Source organism: Hyla sarda, chromosome 3, assembly GCF_029499605.1.
Source record: "Hyla sarda isolate aHylSar1 chromosome 3, aHylSar1.hap1, whole genome shotgun sequence".
Lineage (NCBI taxonomy): Eukaryota > Metazoa > Chordata > Amphibia > Anura > Hylidae > Hyla > Hyla sarda.
Genome location: NC_079191.1, coordinates 297,279,463 through 297,295,527, shown reverse-complemented (window position 1 = coordinate 297,295,527; position 16,065 = coordinate 297,279,463). Strand labels below are relative to the sequence as shown.

General features: G+C 44.4%; 1 protein-coding gene across 1 annotated transcript in view; it reads left to right on the top strand.

Moving 5' to 3' along the window:
- Positions 1-9,445, top strand: part of TSNAX (translin associated factor X) — a 278,657-nt gene extending 269,212 nt beyond the window's left edge. The window contains exons 6-7 of the mRNA XM_056566931.1: positions 9,163-9,208; positions 9,387-9,445. Coding sequence (XP_056422906.1) covers positions 9,163-9,208; positions 9,387-9,430 — 90 coding nt within the window. The 3' untranslated portion in view covers positions 9,431-9,445. The remainder of the gene's footprint in view (positions 1-9,162; positions 9,209-9,386) is intronic.
- Positions 9,446-16,065: the final 6,620 nt, after the last annotated feature.

Below are 16,065 nucleotides of genomic sequence, written 5' to 3'. Positions count from 1 at the left end.
TGTGTTTCCCCCCAAATTTCACATTTTTGCAATGGTTAATAGCAGAAAATAGCCCCCAAAATTTGTAACCCCATCTCTTCTGAGTATGGAGGTACCCCATAAGTTGACCTGAAGTGCACTACGGGCGAACTACAATGCTCAGAAGAGGAGGAGCACCATTGAGCTTTTGGAAAGAGAATTTGTTTGGAATGGTAGTCAGGGGCCATGTGCATTTACAAAGCCCCCCGTGGTGGCAGAACAGTGGACCCCCCACATCTGACCCTATTTTGGAAACTACACCACTCACAGAATTTAATAAGTGGTGCAGTGAGCATTTACACCCCATAAGTTGACCTGAAGTGCACTACGGGCGAACTACAATGCCCAGAAGAGGAGGAGCACCATTGAACTTTTGGAAAGAGAATTCGTTTGGAATGGTAGTCAGGGGCCATGTGCATTTACAAAGCCCCCCGTGGTGCCAGAACGGTGGACCCCCCCCCCCACATGTGACCCTATTTTGGAAACTACACCCCTCACAGAATTTATTAAGTGGTGCAGTGAGCATTTACACCCCACTGGCGTTTGACAGATCTTTGGAACAGTGGGCTGTGCAAATGGAAAATAAAATTTTTCATTTTCACGGATCACTGTTCCAAAAATCTGTCAGACACCTGTGGGGCGTAAATGCTCACTGTACCCCTTATAACATTACATGAGGGGTGTAGTTTCCAAAATGGGGTCACATGGGGGGGATCCACTGTTCTGGCGCTATGGGGGCTTTGTAAAGACACATGGCCTTCAATTTCGGACACATTCTCTCTCCAATGGCGCTCCTTCTCTTCTGAGCATTGTAGTGCAGAGCACTTTACATTTACATACGGGGTATGTTCTTACTCAGAAGAAATGGGGATACAAATTCAAGTGCGTCAAGTGCTCTGCTGGTGCACTACAATGCTCAGAAGAGGAGCGCCATTGAGCATTTGGAAAGAGAATTTGTTTGGAATGGTAGTCAGGGGCCATGTGCGTTTATAAAACCCCCCCGTGGTGCCAGCACAGTGGACCCCCCCACATGTGACCCCATTTTGGAAACTACACCCCTCACAGAATTTAGTAAGTGGTGCAGTGAGCATTTACACCCCACTGGCATTTGACAGATCTTTGGAACAGTGGGCTGAGCAAATGAAAAATTACATTTTTCATTTTCACAGATCACTGTTCCAAAAATCTGTCAGACACCTGTGGGGCGTAAATGCTCACTGTACCCCTTATTATATTACATGAGGGGTGTAGTTTCCAAAATGGGGTCAAATGTGGGGGGGTCCATTGTTCTGGTACCATGGGGGCTTTGTAAACACAAGTGGCCTTCAATTCCGGACAAATTTTCTCTTCAAAATCCCAATGGCGCTCCTTCTCTTCTGAGCATTGTAGTGCACCCATAGAGCACTTTACATCCACATATGGGGTATGTTCTTACTCAGAAGAAATGGGGTTACAAATTTTGGGGGGCTTTTTTTTATTTTCCCTTGTGAAGATGAAAAATTTAGGGTGACACTAGCATTTTAGTGAAATTTTTTTTTTTTCATTTTCCCATCCAACTTTAATGAAAATTTGTGGGGTGTTCAGGCTCACTATACCCCTTGTTACCTTCCGTGAGGGGTGTCGTTTCCAAAATGGGGTCACATGTGGGTATTTATTTTTTTGGGTTTATGTCAGAACCGCTGTAAAATCAGCCACCCCTGTGCAAATCACCAATTTAGGCCTCAAATGTACATGGTGCGCTCTCACTCCTGAGCCTTGTTGTGCGTCCACAGAGCATTTTACGCCCACATATGAGGTATTTCCATACTCAGGATAAATTGCGTTACAAATTTTGGGGGTCTTTTTTTCCTTTTACCTCCCGTGAAAATAAGTAAAGGTGTTAGTGTAAAAAAATTTTTTAGCTGTTGCTAAACTCCCAGCATGCCTGGACAGTCAGTGGCTGTCCGGAAATGCTGTGAGTTGTTGTTTTGCAACAGCTGGAGGCTCTGTTTTGGAAACACTGCAGTACAATACGTTTTTTCTTTTTCTTGGGGGGACAGTGTAAAGGGGTGTATATGTAGTGTTTTACCCTTTATTATGTGTTAGTGTAGTGTAGTGTTTTTAGGGTACGTTCACACTGGCGGAGGTTTACAGTGAATTTACCGCTAGGAGTTTGCGCTGCAGCGAAAAATTTGCCGCAGCTCATACTTGAAGCAGAAAACTTACTGTAAACCCGCCAGTGTGAATGTACCCTGTACGTTCACATGGGGGGGGGCAAACCTCCAGCTGTTTCAAAACTACAACTCCCAGCATGTACTGACAGACCGTGCATGCTGGGAGTTGTACTTTTGCAACAGCTGGAGGCACACTGGTTGGAAAACCTTCAGTTAGGTTCTGTTACCTAACTCAGTATTTTCCAACCAGTGTGCCTCCAGCTGTTGCAAAACTTAAACTCCCAGCATGTACTGATCGCCGAAAGGCATGCTGGGAGATGTAGTTATGCAACAGCTGGAGGTACACAACTACAACTCCCAGCATGCAGAGACAGCTGTTTGCTGTTTAGGCATGCTGGGAGTTGCAGTTTTGCAACATCTGGAGAGCTATAGTTTAGAGACCACTGCACAGTGGTCTCCAAACTGTGGTCTTCCAGATGTTGCAAAACTACAACTCCCAGCATGCCCAGACAGCAAACTGCTGTGTGGGCATGCTGGGATTTGTAGTTTTGCAAGATCTGGAGGTGCACAGTATAGAGATCACTGTGCAGTGGTCTCAAACTGTAGACCTCCAGCTGTTGCAAAATTGCAACTCCCAGCATGCCTAAACAGCTCTCTGGGCATGCTGGGAGTTGTAGTTTTGCAACATCTGGAGGGCTACAGTTTAGAGACCACTATAGTGGTCTCAGACTGTAGCCCTCCAGATGTTGCTAAGTAACTCACCGGCTTCCATCGGATCCAGGGAGCTGCATCGCGGTCCTCTTCTTCCGCCGATCGTCGCCCGCTGCCGTCGCCGATGGGTAAGTGGATCTTTGGCGCCGGTCCCTGTCGGTTTCCCTGTCCTGCCCCGCCTATTGTGGGTGGGAAGATTGGGGAAACCCAAAGTAAACCCCTCCGCCCCCAATCTGCTATTGGTGGTCTGCTATTGGTGGTGCGCAATAGTTCTCAAGACCTCCGCAGAAAGCAATCTAGTTTCTAGTAGGGTCCTGTCAATCTCCAAGCTTTCAGACTGAGTCTCCTCAGATCTAGGCAGGATCCTGTGTCCTAATACACAAGGTTCTGCGTTAGGGGAAGTCTCCATTAAGACACTCGACTCATCTGCATGAGCTAGGTGAACCACGACCTCTTCAGCCAGAATAGTAAGATGGCGATTATAGAGGCCTGGTCTTGCTTGATTTTCATCAATACCCTCGGTATCATGGAAATTGGAGGGAATATGTAAGCCAGCCTGGACCTCCATGGAATGGACAGAGCGTCTATTGCGTCTATTGTCCTCCTTGTATAGGGAGCAAAATCTGTCCAGATTGGTGCTCAACCAAGTTGCAATCAGGTCGATCTCTTGAGTGTCATACTTCTGAATTATTTGGGAAAGATTTCCTTGTTTGGGGACCACTCGCCTGGGACGGCAAGACCTCGGCTCAGACGATCTGCAACCATGTTGAGAGCCCCTCTAATATGAACCTCTGAAAGGTGAGACAGATTGTTCTCTGCCCAAGCAAAAATCAAGCCAGCTTCTCTCTTTGTGCCTCCCTGTCTGATGTAACTCACTGTGGTTGAAATTTTCGACCGAACTCTTAGGGGGCAATTAATCAAAACCTGTCCAGAGGAAAGTTGCTGAGCTGCCAATAGCAACCAATCAAATTGCTTCTTTCATTTTCAAAGAGGCCTGTGAAAAATGAAAGAAGCGATCTAATTGGTTGCTATTGGCAACTGTACCACTATATCTTTACACTGGTTTTCATAAATCTCCCCCTTCTGCTTTCCAGCGAATAAGAGGAGCAAAATGGTCGACTGCCAACCGGACTGGTCTCAGTTCTTTCATATTGGAAGAGAAAAGTCTATCCTAGGGGATTTCCTCCCATGTGCCTTGAACAAGATTCCACCCCAGATGGGCTCTCCAACCTAGAAAGTATGAAAGAAGTGCTGTAAACACAGCTGAAAAGCTGATGCTTCCGGGCACTCTCTTGTGAAGGGGTTAAATGTATTAACCAAAATGGACCAGTAAAATAATAGATTTATTTATCAATAAAAGACGGACAACGCATTTCAAGGGGTGGGACCCCCTCTTCATCAAGTCCTATAGTTGGTTCACATACAATGACATAATTTAAACATAAAAAAAATGCAAAATCACTCGTAAGCCAGTGAGATAAAAATATATACAATTCTGTGTAACTGAATAAAAATACATTAACAGTTAATGGCAGAGTTCATAAAACATAAGAGGTTTGCTATGGGGATTTGCTTCTAAACTGGGCGTTTCCCCGAGACAGATGTCATCAGAGAGGATTTAGACAGAAAAGAACAATCTTAACATCAGAAGCTCATAAGTACTGAAAGGATTAATATTTTTTAATAGAAGTAATTTACAAATCTGTTTAACTTTCTGGAGCCAGTTGATATATAAAAAAAAAGTTTTCCCCTGGAATACCCCTTTAACCTGTTGGGGACGAAGGGCGTATGCATACGCCCTTGCGTCCTGGTACTTAAGGACGAAGGGCGCATCCATACGCCCGTGGGAATTTCGGCCCCCGCCGCGCATCGGGCAGGGACCGGGCCGGGGTGACTGCTGATATCTATCAGCAGGCACCCCGTGCAAATGCCCAGGGGGGTCATTAGACCCCCCCATGTCGGCGATCGGCGCAAATCGCAAGTGAATTCACACTTGCGATTTGCGCCGATTCCGGGTCATTACGGGTCTATTGTGACCCGGAATAGAAGGGGGATCGCGGGTGTCTAAGACACCCACGATCCCCCTAAAGCGATAGGAGTGAGGTGGCAGAGTTGCCACCCCTCCTATCTCTGCTATTGGTGGTCTAGACGCGACCACCAATAGCAGATCTGGGGCGGAGGGGTTTACTTTTGTTTTCCCCGTCCTGCCCTCCCACAATAGGCGGGGCAGAACGGGGAAAACGAAGAGGAGCGGTGCCGGAGTCCACTTACCCCTCCAGAGGCAGCGGAGCGACGGGGATCGGCGGCGGCGACGGAGATCTGCGGCGGCGTGCGGCAGAAGAGGACGGCTCCCGGATGCGACGGAAGCCGGTGAGTAGTTGCCTAGCAACATCTAGAGGGCTACAGTCTGAGACCACTATAGTTGTCTCTAGACTGTAGCCCTTCAGATGTTGCAAAAGCTGTTTGCTGTGTGGGCATGCTGGAATTTGTAGTTTTGCAACAGCTGGAGGTCTGCAGTTTAGAGACCACTGCACAGTGATCTCTATACTGCCCTCTAGATCTTGCAAAACTACAACTCCTAGCATGCCCACATAGGCTGTTTGCTGTCTGGGCATGCTGGGAGTTGTAGTTTTGCAACATCTGGAGGTCCACAGTTTGGAGATCACTGTTCAGTGGTCTCTAAATTGTAGCACTCCAGATGTTGCAAAACGACAAATTCCAGCATGCCCACACAGAAAACTGCTGTCTCGGCATGCTGGGAGTTGTAGTTGCGTACCTCCAGCTGTTGCATAACTACATCTCCCAGCATGCCCTTCTGTGATCAGACATGCTGGGAATTGTAGTTTTGCAACAGCTGGAGGCACACTGGTTGGAAAATACTGAGTTAGGTAACAGAACCCAACTCAGTATTTTCCAACCAGTGTGCCTCCAGCTGTTTCAAAACTACAACTCCCAGCATGTACTGACAGACCGTGCATGCTGGGAGTTGTAGTTTTGCAACAGCTAGAGGCTCACTGGTTGGAAAATACTGAGTTAGGTAAAAGAACCTAACTGAAGGTTTTCCAACCAGTGTGCCTCCAGCTGTTGCAAAACGACAACTCCCAGCAGGTACTGACAGACCGTGCATGCTGGGAGTTGTAGTTTTGCAACAGCTGGAGGCTCACTGGTTTGAAAATACTGAGTTAGGTAACAGAACCTGACTGAAGGTTTTCCAACCAGTGTGCCTCCAGCTGTTGCAAAACTACAACTCCCAGCATGTACTGACAGACCGTGCATGCTGGGAGTTGTAGTTTTGAAACAGCTGGAGGTTTGCCCCCCCCCCCCCCCCCCCATGTGAACGTACAGGGTACATTCACACGGGCGGGTTTACAGCAAGTTTCCTGCTTCAAGTATGAGCTGCGGCAAATTTTTCGCTGCAGCGCAAATTCCTAGCGGGAAACTCACCGTAACCCGCCAGTGTGAATGTACCCTAAAAACACTACACTATACTAACACCTAATAAAGAGTAAAACACTACATAAACACCCCCTTACACTGTCCCCCCCAATAAAAATGAAAAACGTATTGTACAGCAGTGTTTCCAAAACGGAGCCTCCAGCTGTTGCAAAACAACAACTCCCAGCATTTCCGGACAGCCACTGACTGTCCAGGCATGCTGGGAGTTTAGCAACAGCTGGAGGCACCCTGTTTGGGAATCACTGGCGTAGAATACCCCTATGTCCACCCCTATGCAATCCCTAATTTAGTCCTCAAATGCGCATGGTGCTCTCTCACTTTGGAGCCCTGTCGTATTTCAAGGAAACAGTTTAGGGACACATATGGGGTATTTCCGTACTCGGGAGAAATTGCACTACAAATTTTGGGGGGCTTTTTCTCCTTTTACCCCTTATGAAAAGGAAAAGTTGGGGTCTACACCAGCCTGTTAGTGTAAAAAAAAAATTTTTTACACTAACATGCTGGTGTTGCCCTTTACTTTTTATTTTCACAAGAGGTAAAAGGAAAAAAAGACCCCCAAAATTTGTAACGCAATTTCTCCTGAGTACGGACATACCCCATATATGGGCGTAAAATGCTCTGCGGGCGCATTACAAGGCTCAGGAGTGAGAGCGCACTATGTACATTTGAGGCCTAAATTGGTGATTTGCACAGGGGTGGCTGATTTTACAGCGGTTCTGACATAAATGCAAAAAAATAAATACCCACATGTGACCCCATTTTGGAAACTACACCCCTCACGGAATGTAATAAGGGGTACAGTGATCATTTATGCCCCACAGGGGTCTGACAGATTTTTGGAACAGTGGTACGTGAAAATGAAAAATTAAATTTTTTTGTTTGCACAGCCCACTGTTCCAAAGATCTGTCAAACGCCAGTGGCGTGTAAATGCTCACTGTACCCCTTATTACATTCCGTGAGGGGTGTAGTTTCCAAAATGGGGTCACATGTGGGGGGGTCCACTGTTCTGGCACCACGGGGGGCTTTGTAAATGCACATGGCCCCCGACTTCCATTCCAAACAAATTATCTCTCTAAAAGCTCAATGGCGCTCCTTCTCTTCTGAGCATTGTAGTTTGCTCGCAGTGCACTTGACGTCCACACATGGGGTATCACCATACTCAGAAGAAATGGGGTTACAAATTTTGGGGGGTATTTTCTCCTATTACCCTTTGTAAAAAAGTAAAATTTGGGGAAAAACCAGCATTTTAGTGAAAATTTTTTTTTTTCATTTACACATCCGACTTTAACAAAAAGTTGTCAAACACCTGTGGGGTGTTAAGGCTCACCGTACCCCTTGTTACGTTACTTGAGGGGTGTCGTTTCCATAATAGTGTGCAATGTGGTTTTTTTTTGCTGTCCTGGCACCATAGGGGCTTCCTAAATGGGACATGCCCCCCAAAAACCATTTCAGAAAAACTCACTCTCCTAAATCCCATTGTTGCTCCTTCGCTTCTGAGCCCTCTAGTGCACCCGCCGAACACTTGACATACACATATGAGGTATTTTCTTACTTGAGAGAAATTGGGTTACAAATTTTAAGAGGATTTTTTTCCTTTTACCCCTTGTAAAAATTAAAAAACTGGGTCTACAAGAACATGCCAGTGTAAAAAATGAAGATTTAGAATTTTCTCCTTCACTTTGCTGCTATTCCTGTGAAACACCTAAAGGGTTAAAACGCTGACTGAATGTCATTTTGAATACTTTGAGGGGTGCAGTTTTTATAGTGGGGTCATTTATGGGGTATTTCTAACCAGAAGACCCTTCAAATCCACTTCAAACCTGAACTGGTCCCTGAAAAATTCCGATTTTGAAAATTTTGCGAAAAATTGGAAAACTGTTGCTGAACTTTGAAGCCCTCTGGTGTCTTCCAAAAGTAAAAACTCATCAATTTTATGATGCAAATATAAAGTAGACATATTGTATATGTGAATCAATATATAATTTATTTGGAATATCCATATTCCTTATAAGCAGAGAGCTTCAAAGTTAGAAAAATGCAAAATTTTCAAATTTTTCGTGAAATTTTTGAATTTTTCACCAAGAAAGGATGCAAGTATCGCCGAAAATTTACCACTAACATAAAGTAGAATATGTCACGAAAAAACAATCTCGGAATCAAATTTATAAGTAAAAGCATTCCAGAGTTATTAATGCTTAAAGTGACAGTGGTCAGATTTGCAAAAAATGCTCCCGTCCTTAGGGTCATAATGGGCTCCGTCCCCAAGGGGTTAAAGAAGTAAAAAGTCATATAAATACCAGATGTTTGGGAAATTGAATGATAAAAGATTACATATCAGGAGAGGAAGAAACCGACCATGGTATTTATAAGTGGATGATGAAATTGAGCCATTATTTTAGTAAATAAGCTCAGTAAACCATGGGGTTGTAATGTGTGAAGGGCATATATCTAGAACATTTCTTTTTTAGCTAATACCCCAAATCTGTTGGTGACATGTGCTGGGATGTAATCAATAGGTAATCAAATTTTTTCCCCCCTTGTGCTGTAAAGTGATGTTTCGACAGACACTGGCACATGTAGTTCTTCTTGATATTGCACCTATGTTGGTTTACCCTCTAATGTAGTTGTTGTGTAGTCCTCCCAACGTATTGTTTTCCATAATTACAGTTGATCAGATAGATGATGAAACATGATTGGCAGGTGATATTTGATTGGAAACGTTTCTCCTGTGTAAGTGCTGCTGAAAGTAGTGCTGCGATTTTGTATGATGGAGCAGCACAGAGTTTCCGCCTAAATTGATTTTGTCTTTGCTTGTTTCCTCAGGCGACTAGGTGCGATGATGATCCGCAGCGATGGAGCCCTCCTGAAGGTTAGCCCTGGTCTGGTGGGTAATATGTCCTTCAGGTAGGGATCAGACTTTAGAATTCCCCAGTGTTTCTTAAGGATGTTCCTGATGTTCTGTTGGCCTGTTGAGTAAGTAGTGATAAAGTTGGTATTATTCTTTTACTGTTTGTAATTTCTCTTGTGCGTTTTTTCTTTTTCACTAGGTTTTTCTTTTTTGAACATGTTTAAAAACTCCCAAGTTTTCTGAAGAACTCTGACCAACTTATTGCTCTGCTGGAAAACATCAAATCAGAAGAAGGCAAGCTCTTAGTCACAATGGATTTGACCGCCTTATATACTAATATAAAACATGAATTAAGGATTAACAGTATCCAATCATTTTTAGAAGCTGACCCGAAGATCCCTTCTGAACAAACAGCTTTTCCAATTAGATGTTTAAAACTAATTCTGGAGAATAATTTTTCACCTATAATGGGGACACATTTCATCAAATAAGAGGGACCCGACCGCCATGGGGACACAAGTCGTCCCATTGTATGCAAACCTCTTTATGGGGTGTTTTGAAGAAAAATGTATTACCCATGTGAACATGAGGTGGTTTACAAAATAATTACATTAACTCCTAACTACTCTGATACATCTATTGAATTTTTGGACCTACAGATCTCCCATCGAGAAGATCAGCTAACCACATGCACATTTTTCAAAACTGTGGACTCTAACAGTTATGTCCCATTTTTAAGTGGTCACTATTGAAAATGGAAGCAGAACATACCATATGGCCATTTTAGGAGGATCAGAAAAACTGTACTGATTAATCTACCTAGAACAAGGAAAAATCTTAAAAACTTGGTTTGTCTCAAAAGGATATACCCAAAAAATTATTGAGATTGCCTATGAGAAGAACAAAATACTCACACAGGAAGAGTGCTTGTCATGCAGGGTCAGTGAGCTTTAACACCCCACAGGTGTTTGACAAATTTCCGCTAAAGTTGGACGTGAAAATGAAAAATTAGTTTTTTTTCACTAAAATGCTGGTGTTATCCCAATTTTTTATTTTCACAAATAATAGGAGACCCCTTTATTTTTCTTTCTCTCTCACGCTCCTATTGTTTATTGTTTGAATGAGGGTATTGATATGGAATGTGAGGGGATTGGAGGATAGGGTGAGGCGGTTGGCTGTCTATAAGGTAATAGATAAACACTGTCTGTTTATTGGAGACACATTTAACGATTGATAAAACTCAGATTTTACAGAGAAAATGCGAAGCAATTCCATTCAACACATACTTGCTACTCAAGAGGTTAAAATGTGTTAATACATAAAGGGTTAGAGGTAGAGGTGTTAAATTCAAAAGTAGATAAAGAAGGCAGATATGTATTTCCGGATATTGAATTGGTAGGGGAAATGACTGCTGTTCGCCTTCATCTATGTGTCACCCCCCTTTTCACCTGGAGTATTTAACCCCTTAAGGACTGAGCCCTTTTTCACCTTAAGGACTGAGCCCTTTTTTGCAATTCTGACCACTGTCACTTTAAACATTAATAACTCTGGAATGCTTTTAGTTATCAATCTGATTCCGAGATAGTTTTTTCGTGACATATTTTACTTTAACATAGTGGTAAAATATAGTGTTAACTTGCATCCTTTCTTGGTGAAAAATCCCCAAATTTGATGAAAAAAATTACAATTTAGCATTTTTCTAACTTTGAAGCTCTCTGCTTGTAAGGAAAATGGATATTCAAAATATATATTTTTTGGGATCACATATACAATATGTCTACTTTATGTTTGCATCATAAAATTGACGTGTTTTTACTTTTGGAAGACACCCGAGGGCTTCAAAGTTCAGCAGCAATTTTCAAATTTTTCACAAAATTTTCAAATTCGATATTTTTCAGGGACCAGTTCAGTTTTGAAGTTGATTTGAAGGGTCTTCATATTAGAAATGCCCCACAAATGACCCCATTATAAAAACTGCACCCCCAAAGTATTCAAAATGACATTCAGTCAGCGTTTTAACCCTTTAGGTGTTTCACAGGAATAGCAGCAAAGTGAAGAAGAAAATTCAAAATCTTAATTTTTTACACTCACATGTTCTTGTAGACCCAATTTTTGAATTTTTGCAAGGGGTAAAAGGAGAAAATTTATACTTATATATGTAGCCCAATTTCTCTCGAGTAAGCACATACCTCATATGTCTATGTTAATTGTTCGGCGGGCGCAGCAGAGGGCTCAGAAGGGAAAGAGCGACAAGGGGATTTTGGAGAGAACATTTTTCTGAAATGGTTTTGGGGGGGCATGTCACCTTTAGGAAGCCCCTAGGGTGTCAAAACAGCAAAAAAAAAACACATGGCATACCATTTTAGAAACTAGTCCCCTTGGGGAACGTAACAAGGGGTAAAGTGAACCTTTATACCCTACAGGGGTTTCACGACTTTTGCATATGTAAAAAAATATATTTTTTTTTACCTAAAATGCTTGGTTTCTCAAAAATTTTACATTTTTACAAAGGGTTAAAGCAGAAAATATCCCCCAAAATTTGAAGCCCAATTTCTCCCGATTCAGAAAACACCTCATATGGGGGTGAAAAGTGCTCTGCTGGCGCACTACAGGTCTCAGAAGAGTCACATTTGGCTTTTTGGAAGCAAATTTTGCTCTGGGGGCATGCCGCATTTAGGAAGCCCCTATGGTGCCAGGACAGCAAAAAAAAAACACATGGTATACCATTTTGGAAACTAGACCCCTTGGGGAACGTAACAAGGGGTAAATTGAACCTTAATACCCTACAGGGGTTTCACGACTTTTGCATATGTAAAAAAATATATATATTTTTTAACCTAAAATGCTTGGTTTCTCAAAAATTTTACATTTTTACAAAGTGTTAAAGCAGAAAATACCCCCCAAAATTTGAAGTCCAATTTCTCCCGATTCAGAAAACACCTCATATGCGGGTGAAAAGTGCTCTGCTGGCGCACTACAGGTCTCAGAAGAGAAGGAGTTACAAATTTTGCTCTGGGGGCATGCCGCATTTAGGAAGCCCCTATGGTGCCAGGACAGCAAAAAAAACATAACACATGGCACACCATTTTGAAAACTAGACCCCTTGGGGAAAGTAACAGTGTTACAGTGAGTACTTACACCTCACAGGTTTTTTGAACAGTGGGCCATAAATGTGAAAAATTAGATTTTTTTGCACTATATTGATAGTATTACCCCAAATGTTTCATTTTCACATTGGGTAATAGGGCAAAGGCCCCCAAAATTTGGAGAACAATTTTGCCTGAGAAAAAGAATACCCCATATGTGTAAATTGCTCTGTGGATGCACTACAATGCTCAGAATAGAAGGAGTGAAATTTTGTTGAAATTGAAGTCGGGGGTCATGTGCATTTATAAAGCCCCCAACAGAAAAAAAAAACACATGTGACACCATTTTAGAAACTACACCCCTCAATGAATATAACAAGGGTTACAGTGGGAAATAACACCTCACAGGTTTTTTAAAAAGTGGGCCATAAATTGAAAAATTAGATTTTTTTACAGTAAAATGCTGGGGTTACCCAATTTTTAACATTTTCACAAGGGGTAATATGAGGAATTGGGTTACAAATTTTGGAGGGCTTTTCCCCCTGACTATAAAAATACATCCACATATGGGGTAACATGCTGGGCGGGCGCACAACAAGGCTCAGAAGTCATAGAGGTCACTTTGTATTTGTGGCCTTTGGCATATCAGTAGCTGACGGTTACATACATTCCGAGGAAAATACAAAAATGAAACACCCACATGTGACACCATTACAGAAAGTACCCACCCTGAGGAATGGGTATAGGGGTAAAGAGGACATTTTGAACGCACGGGTGTTTCCTAAATTTATTTTCCAGGAATGGATGAAGGGTAGCTTTTGAAAATTGCAATTTTCAACCTATGCTCTGCTTCATTTTTCTGGAAAAAACTAACATGTGACTCCGAATTATCGCCTGGAAATACGACAGAGCTCAGCGAGAACTCTTCGCATTTGAGGTGGATGTTTGTTACGGACCTAACAGTTACATACATTCAAAGGAAAATACAAGAAAGGAGCACCCATATGTGAGATTATTACAAACAGTACACCCCCTAGGGAAGGTGTATAGGGTGAAGTGGAGATTTGGAACAGACGGGTGTTCCCTTCATTTATTTTCCAGGAATGGATGAAGTGTACTATGGGGGGGGGGGGGAAAATTGCAATTTTAGTACTGATATGCCAATTATTTTCCCAGAATGATGACCCAGAGTACAGCCAAAAGTAAAAATGATGCCCGCCCCAAACCCTATACTCTGAATCATCATTCTGGGAAGGGGATGTGTGGGGCCATCCCTATTCTGTTACCTCAAATGCGCAACCCGCTCAGGTGAGGAGAGAGCGTTGCACATTTGCGGCAACTGCAAACCTCCAATGCTGTTGACTCTGTGTCCCATGACCCATTTTTTAGGGGGAAGAAATAAAAAAGATATTGGGGTATTGGGGTATTAAAAGGTGTTTTTTTTTTTTTGGGGGGGGGGGGGGTTGGTATAAAATTTGGAAGACAATGTACTCTGGACTGGTACATTGGAGTCGAATTTTAGGGAATGAAAATTAGGGCAAAGGATGGAAAATTTAGTACTCCATGGAAGGGTGATACTCCCTGAAGCAGCCTATGCAGAGGCCCGGATGATCGGGGCAAGTGTCGCATTGAGTGGTGGTGTCCTTCCAAATCCCCCTCTTGCGACACACTCTGCATTTCTTCTGAGATCATCCCTTCTTTCCAGTGTGGGGGATCACACCTGGAAAGTGTTGGCCGGGGACGATCCGGGGACGATCCGGGGACCTGAAGTTCCAGAGATGCTCTGATCCGCTCTTTGGCGGTCACCAAAGATGAGGGCCTTTAGAACTTCCTCTTGGAACTGCAGGTATGTCCCTGTGTTGCCAGCGTACTTGTACAGTACAAAAGCGTTGTACATGGCAACCTGTCCCATGTAGACCGCAACTTTTTTGTACCATACCTTTGTTTTCCGCATGGCATTATATGGCTTGAGGACTTGATCAGAAAGATCAACTCCCCCCATATACCGATTGTAGTCCAGAATACAATCGGGCTTGAGGACCGGTCACACGGTACCTCGCACAGGGACAGGGGTGCTGCCATTCCCATGAATTGTGGTGAGCATAAGGACATCCCTCTTGTCCTTATACCGGACCAACAACAGGTTCTCATGGGAAAAGGCACGGGACTCACCCCTGGGGATAGGAGTCTGCAGGGGATAGGAAGGAAGGCCTCTTTGATTCTTCCGGACTGTCCCACAAGCGACCGTGGATCTGGCGGCGAGGGATGTGAAGAGAGGGATACTAGTATAAAAGTTATCCACGTAAAGGTGGTAACCTTTATCTAGCAGTGGGTGCAAAAGGCCCCAAACGATTTTCCCGCTAACACCCAGAGTGGGGGAGCAATCTGGGGGTTCAATGCGGGAATCTCGTCCCTCATACACCATAAACTTGCAAGTGTACCCGGAGGTACTCTTGCAAAGTTTATACATCTTCACGCCATACCGCGCTCGCTTGATCGGGATGTATTGCCGGAAGCTGAGTCTACCCTTAAAGCTGATGAGAGACTCATCAATAGTGACCTCCCTTCCAGGGACATAGGCCTCCCAAAATCTGGCCCCGAAGTGATTGATGACCGGCCTGATTTTATACAGGCGGTCATACGCGGGATCAGTTCGGGGGGGGACATGCCGCATTATCAGCATAATGCAAACATCTCTGAATGGCCTCGAACCGGGGACGTGTCATGGCCATATTGTAGAGGGTTGTCTGGTAAAGGACGTCCCCACTCCAATATTGCCTGACACTGGGTTTTTTAACTAGACCCATATGCAGCGCAAGGCCCCAAAAGGTCCTCATTTCGGCTGCATAGACTGGAGTCCAGCCGCCGGGTCTAGCTAAAAGTGAGCCCGGGTTAGCGGCGACGAACTGTTGGGCATACAGATTCGTCTGTGTAACCATTAGATTAACAAAGTTGTCACTGAAAAAATGACCGAAAAAGTCCTTTTCAGTGAACCCGGCGATGTTAATCTTGATTCCTGAGTCGCCAACAAACTCAGGAATCACGGGCTCGTGGTCCGCTGGCTCAGCCCAGACAAGTTCTCCGGTACTAGGTACCAGTGACCTTGGCAGGGGGGCTTCACTAGTATGAGCGCCAGGGGGACTCATACTAGCATGGGGCACAGGGTCAAGGGCAGAGGAGGTTTGCGGCGCCGCCGCCTTGGTGGCTCATCATCAGAACTAGATGATAAGCAGGCCACTTTGGCCGCCCAATCACAACTGTACTGAGGGGGGTGGCCACAATGCCATCCCCCAGTACAGCATGGATGGTGATTGGTGGTGTATACTACACCACCAGTCACCATCTATATCAGGGTCACAGGGTCATACGTGACCCTGATGACCCGGAACCGCTGCAGAACGCCAGAAAGTAGTTACCGGCATCCTGCAGCGATCGCCGGTATAGGAGGTCCTCCGAACCTCCTCCGGCACACTGCCGGGATGTCTGCTGATTGAAATCAGCAGACATCCGGCTCCGATCCCCGCCCGGCGAGCAGCGGGGAACAGAATCGCAGCACATTGTTCATCTGAATTGATGAGCGATGTGCTGCGATCGCCGACATGGGGGGTCCTGATGACCCCCCTGGGCGATATGCCGAGATGCCTGCTGAAAGATTTCAGCAGGCATCCGGCTCCGGTTCCCAACCAGCTAGCGGTGGGGACCGGATTTCCCACGGGCGTATGGATACGCCCTGCGTCCTTAAGGACTCGGAATGCAGGGTGTATCCATAACGCCCTGCGTCCTGAAGAGGTT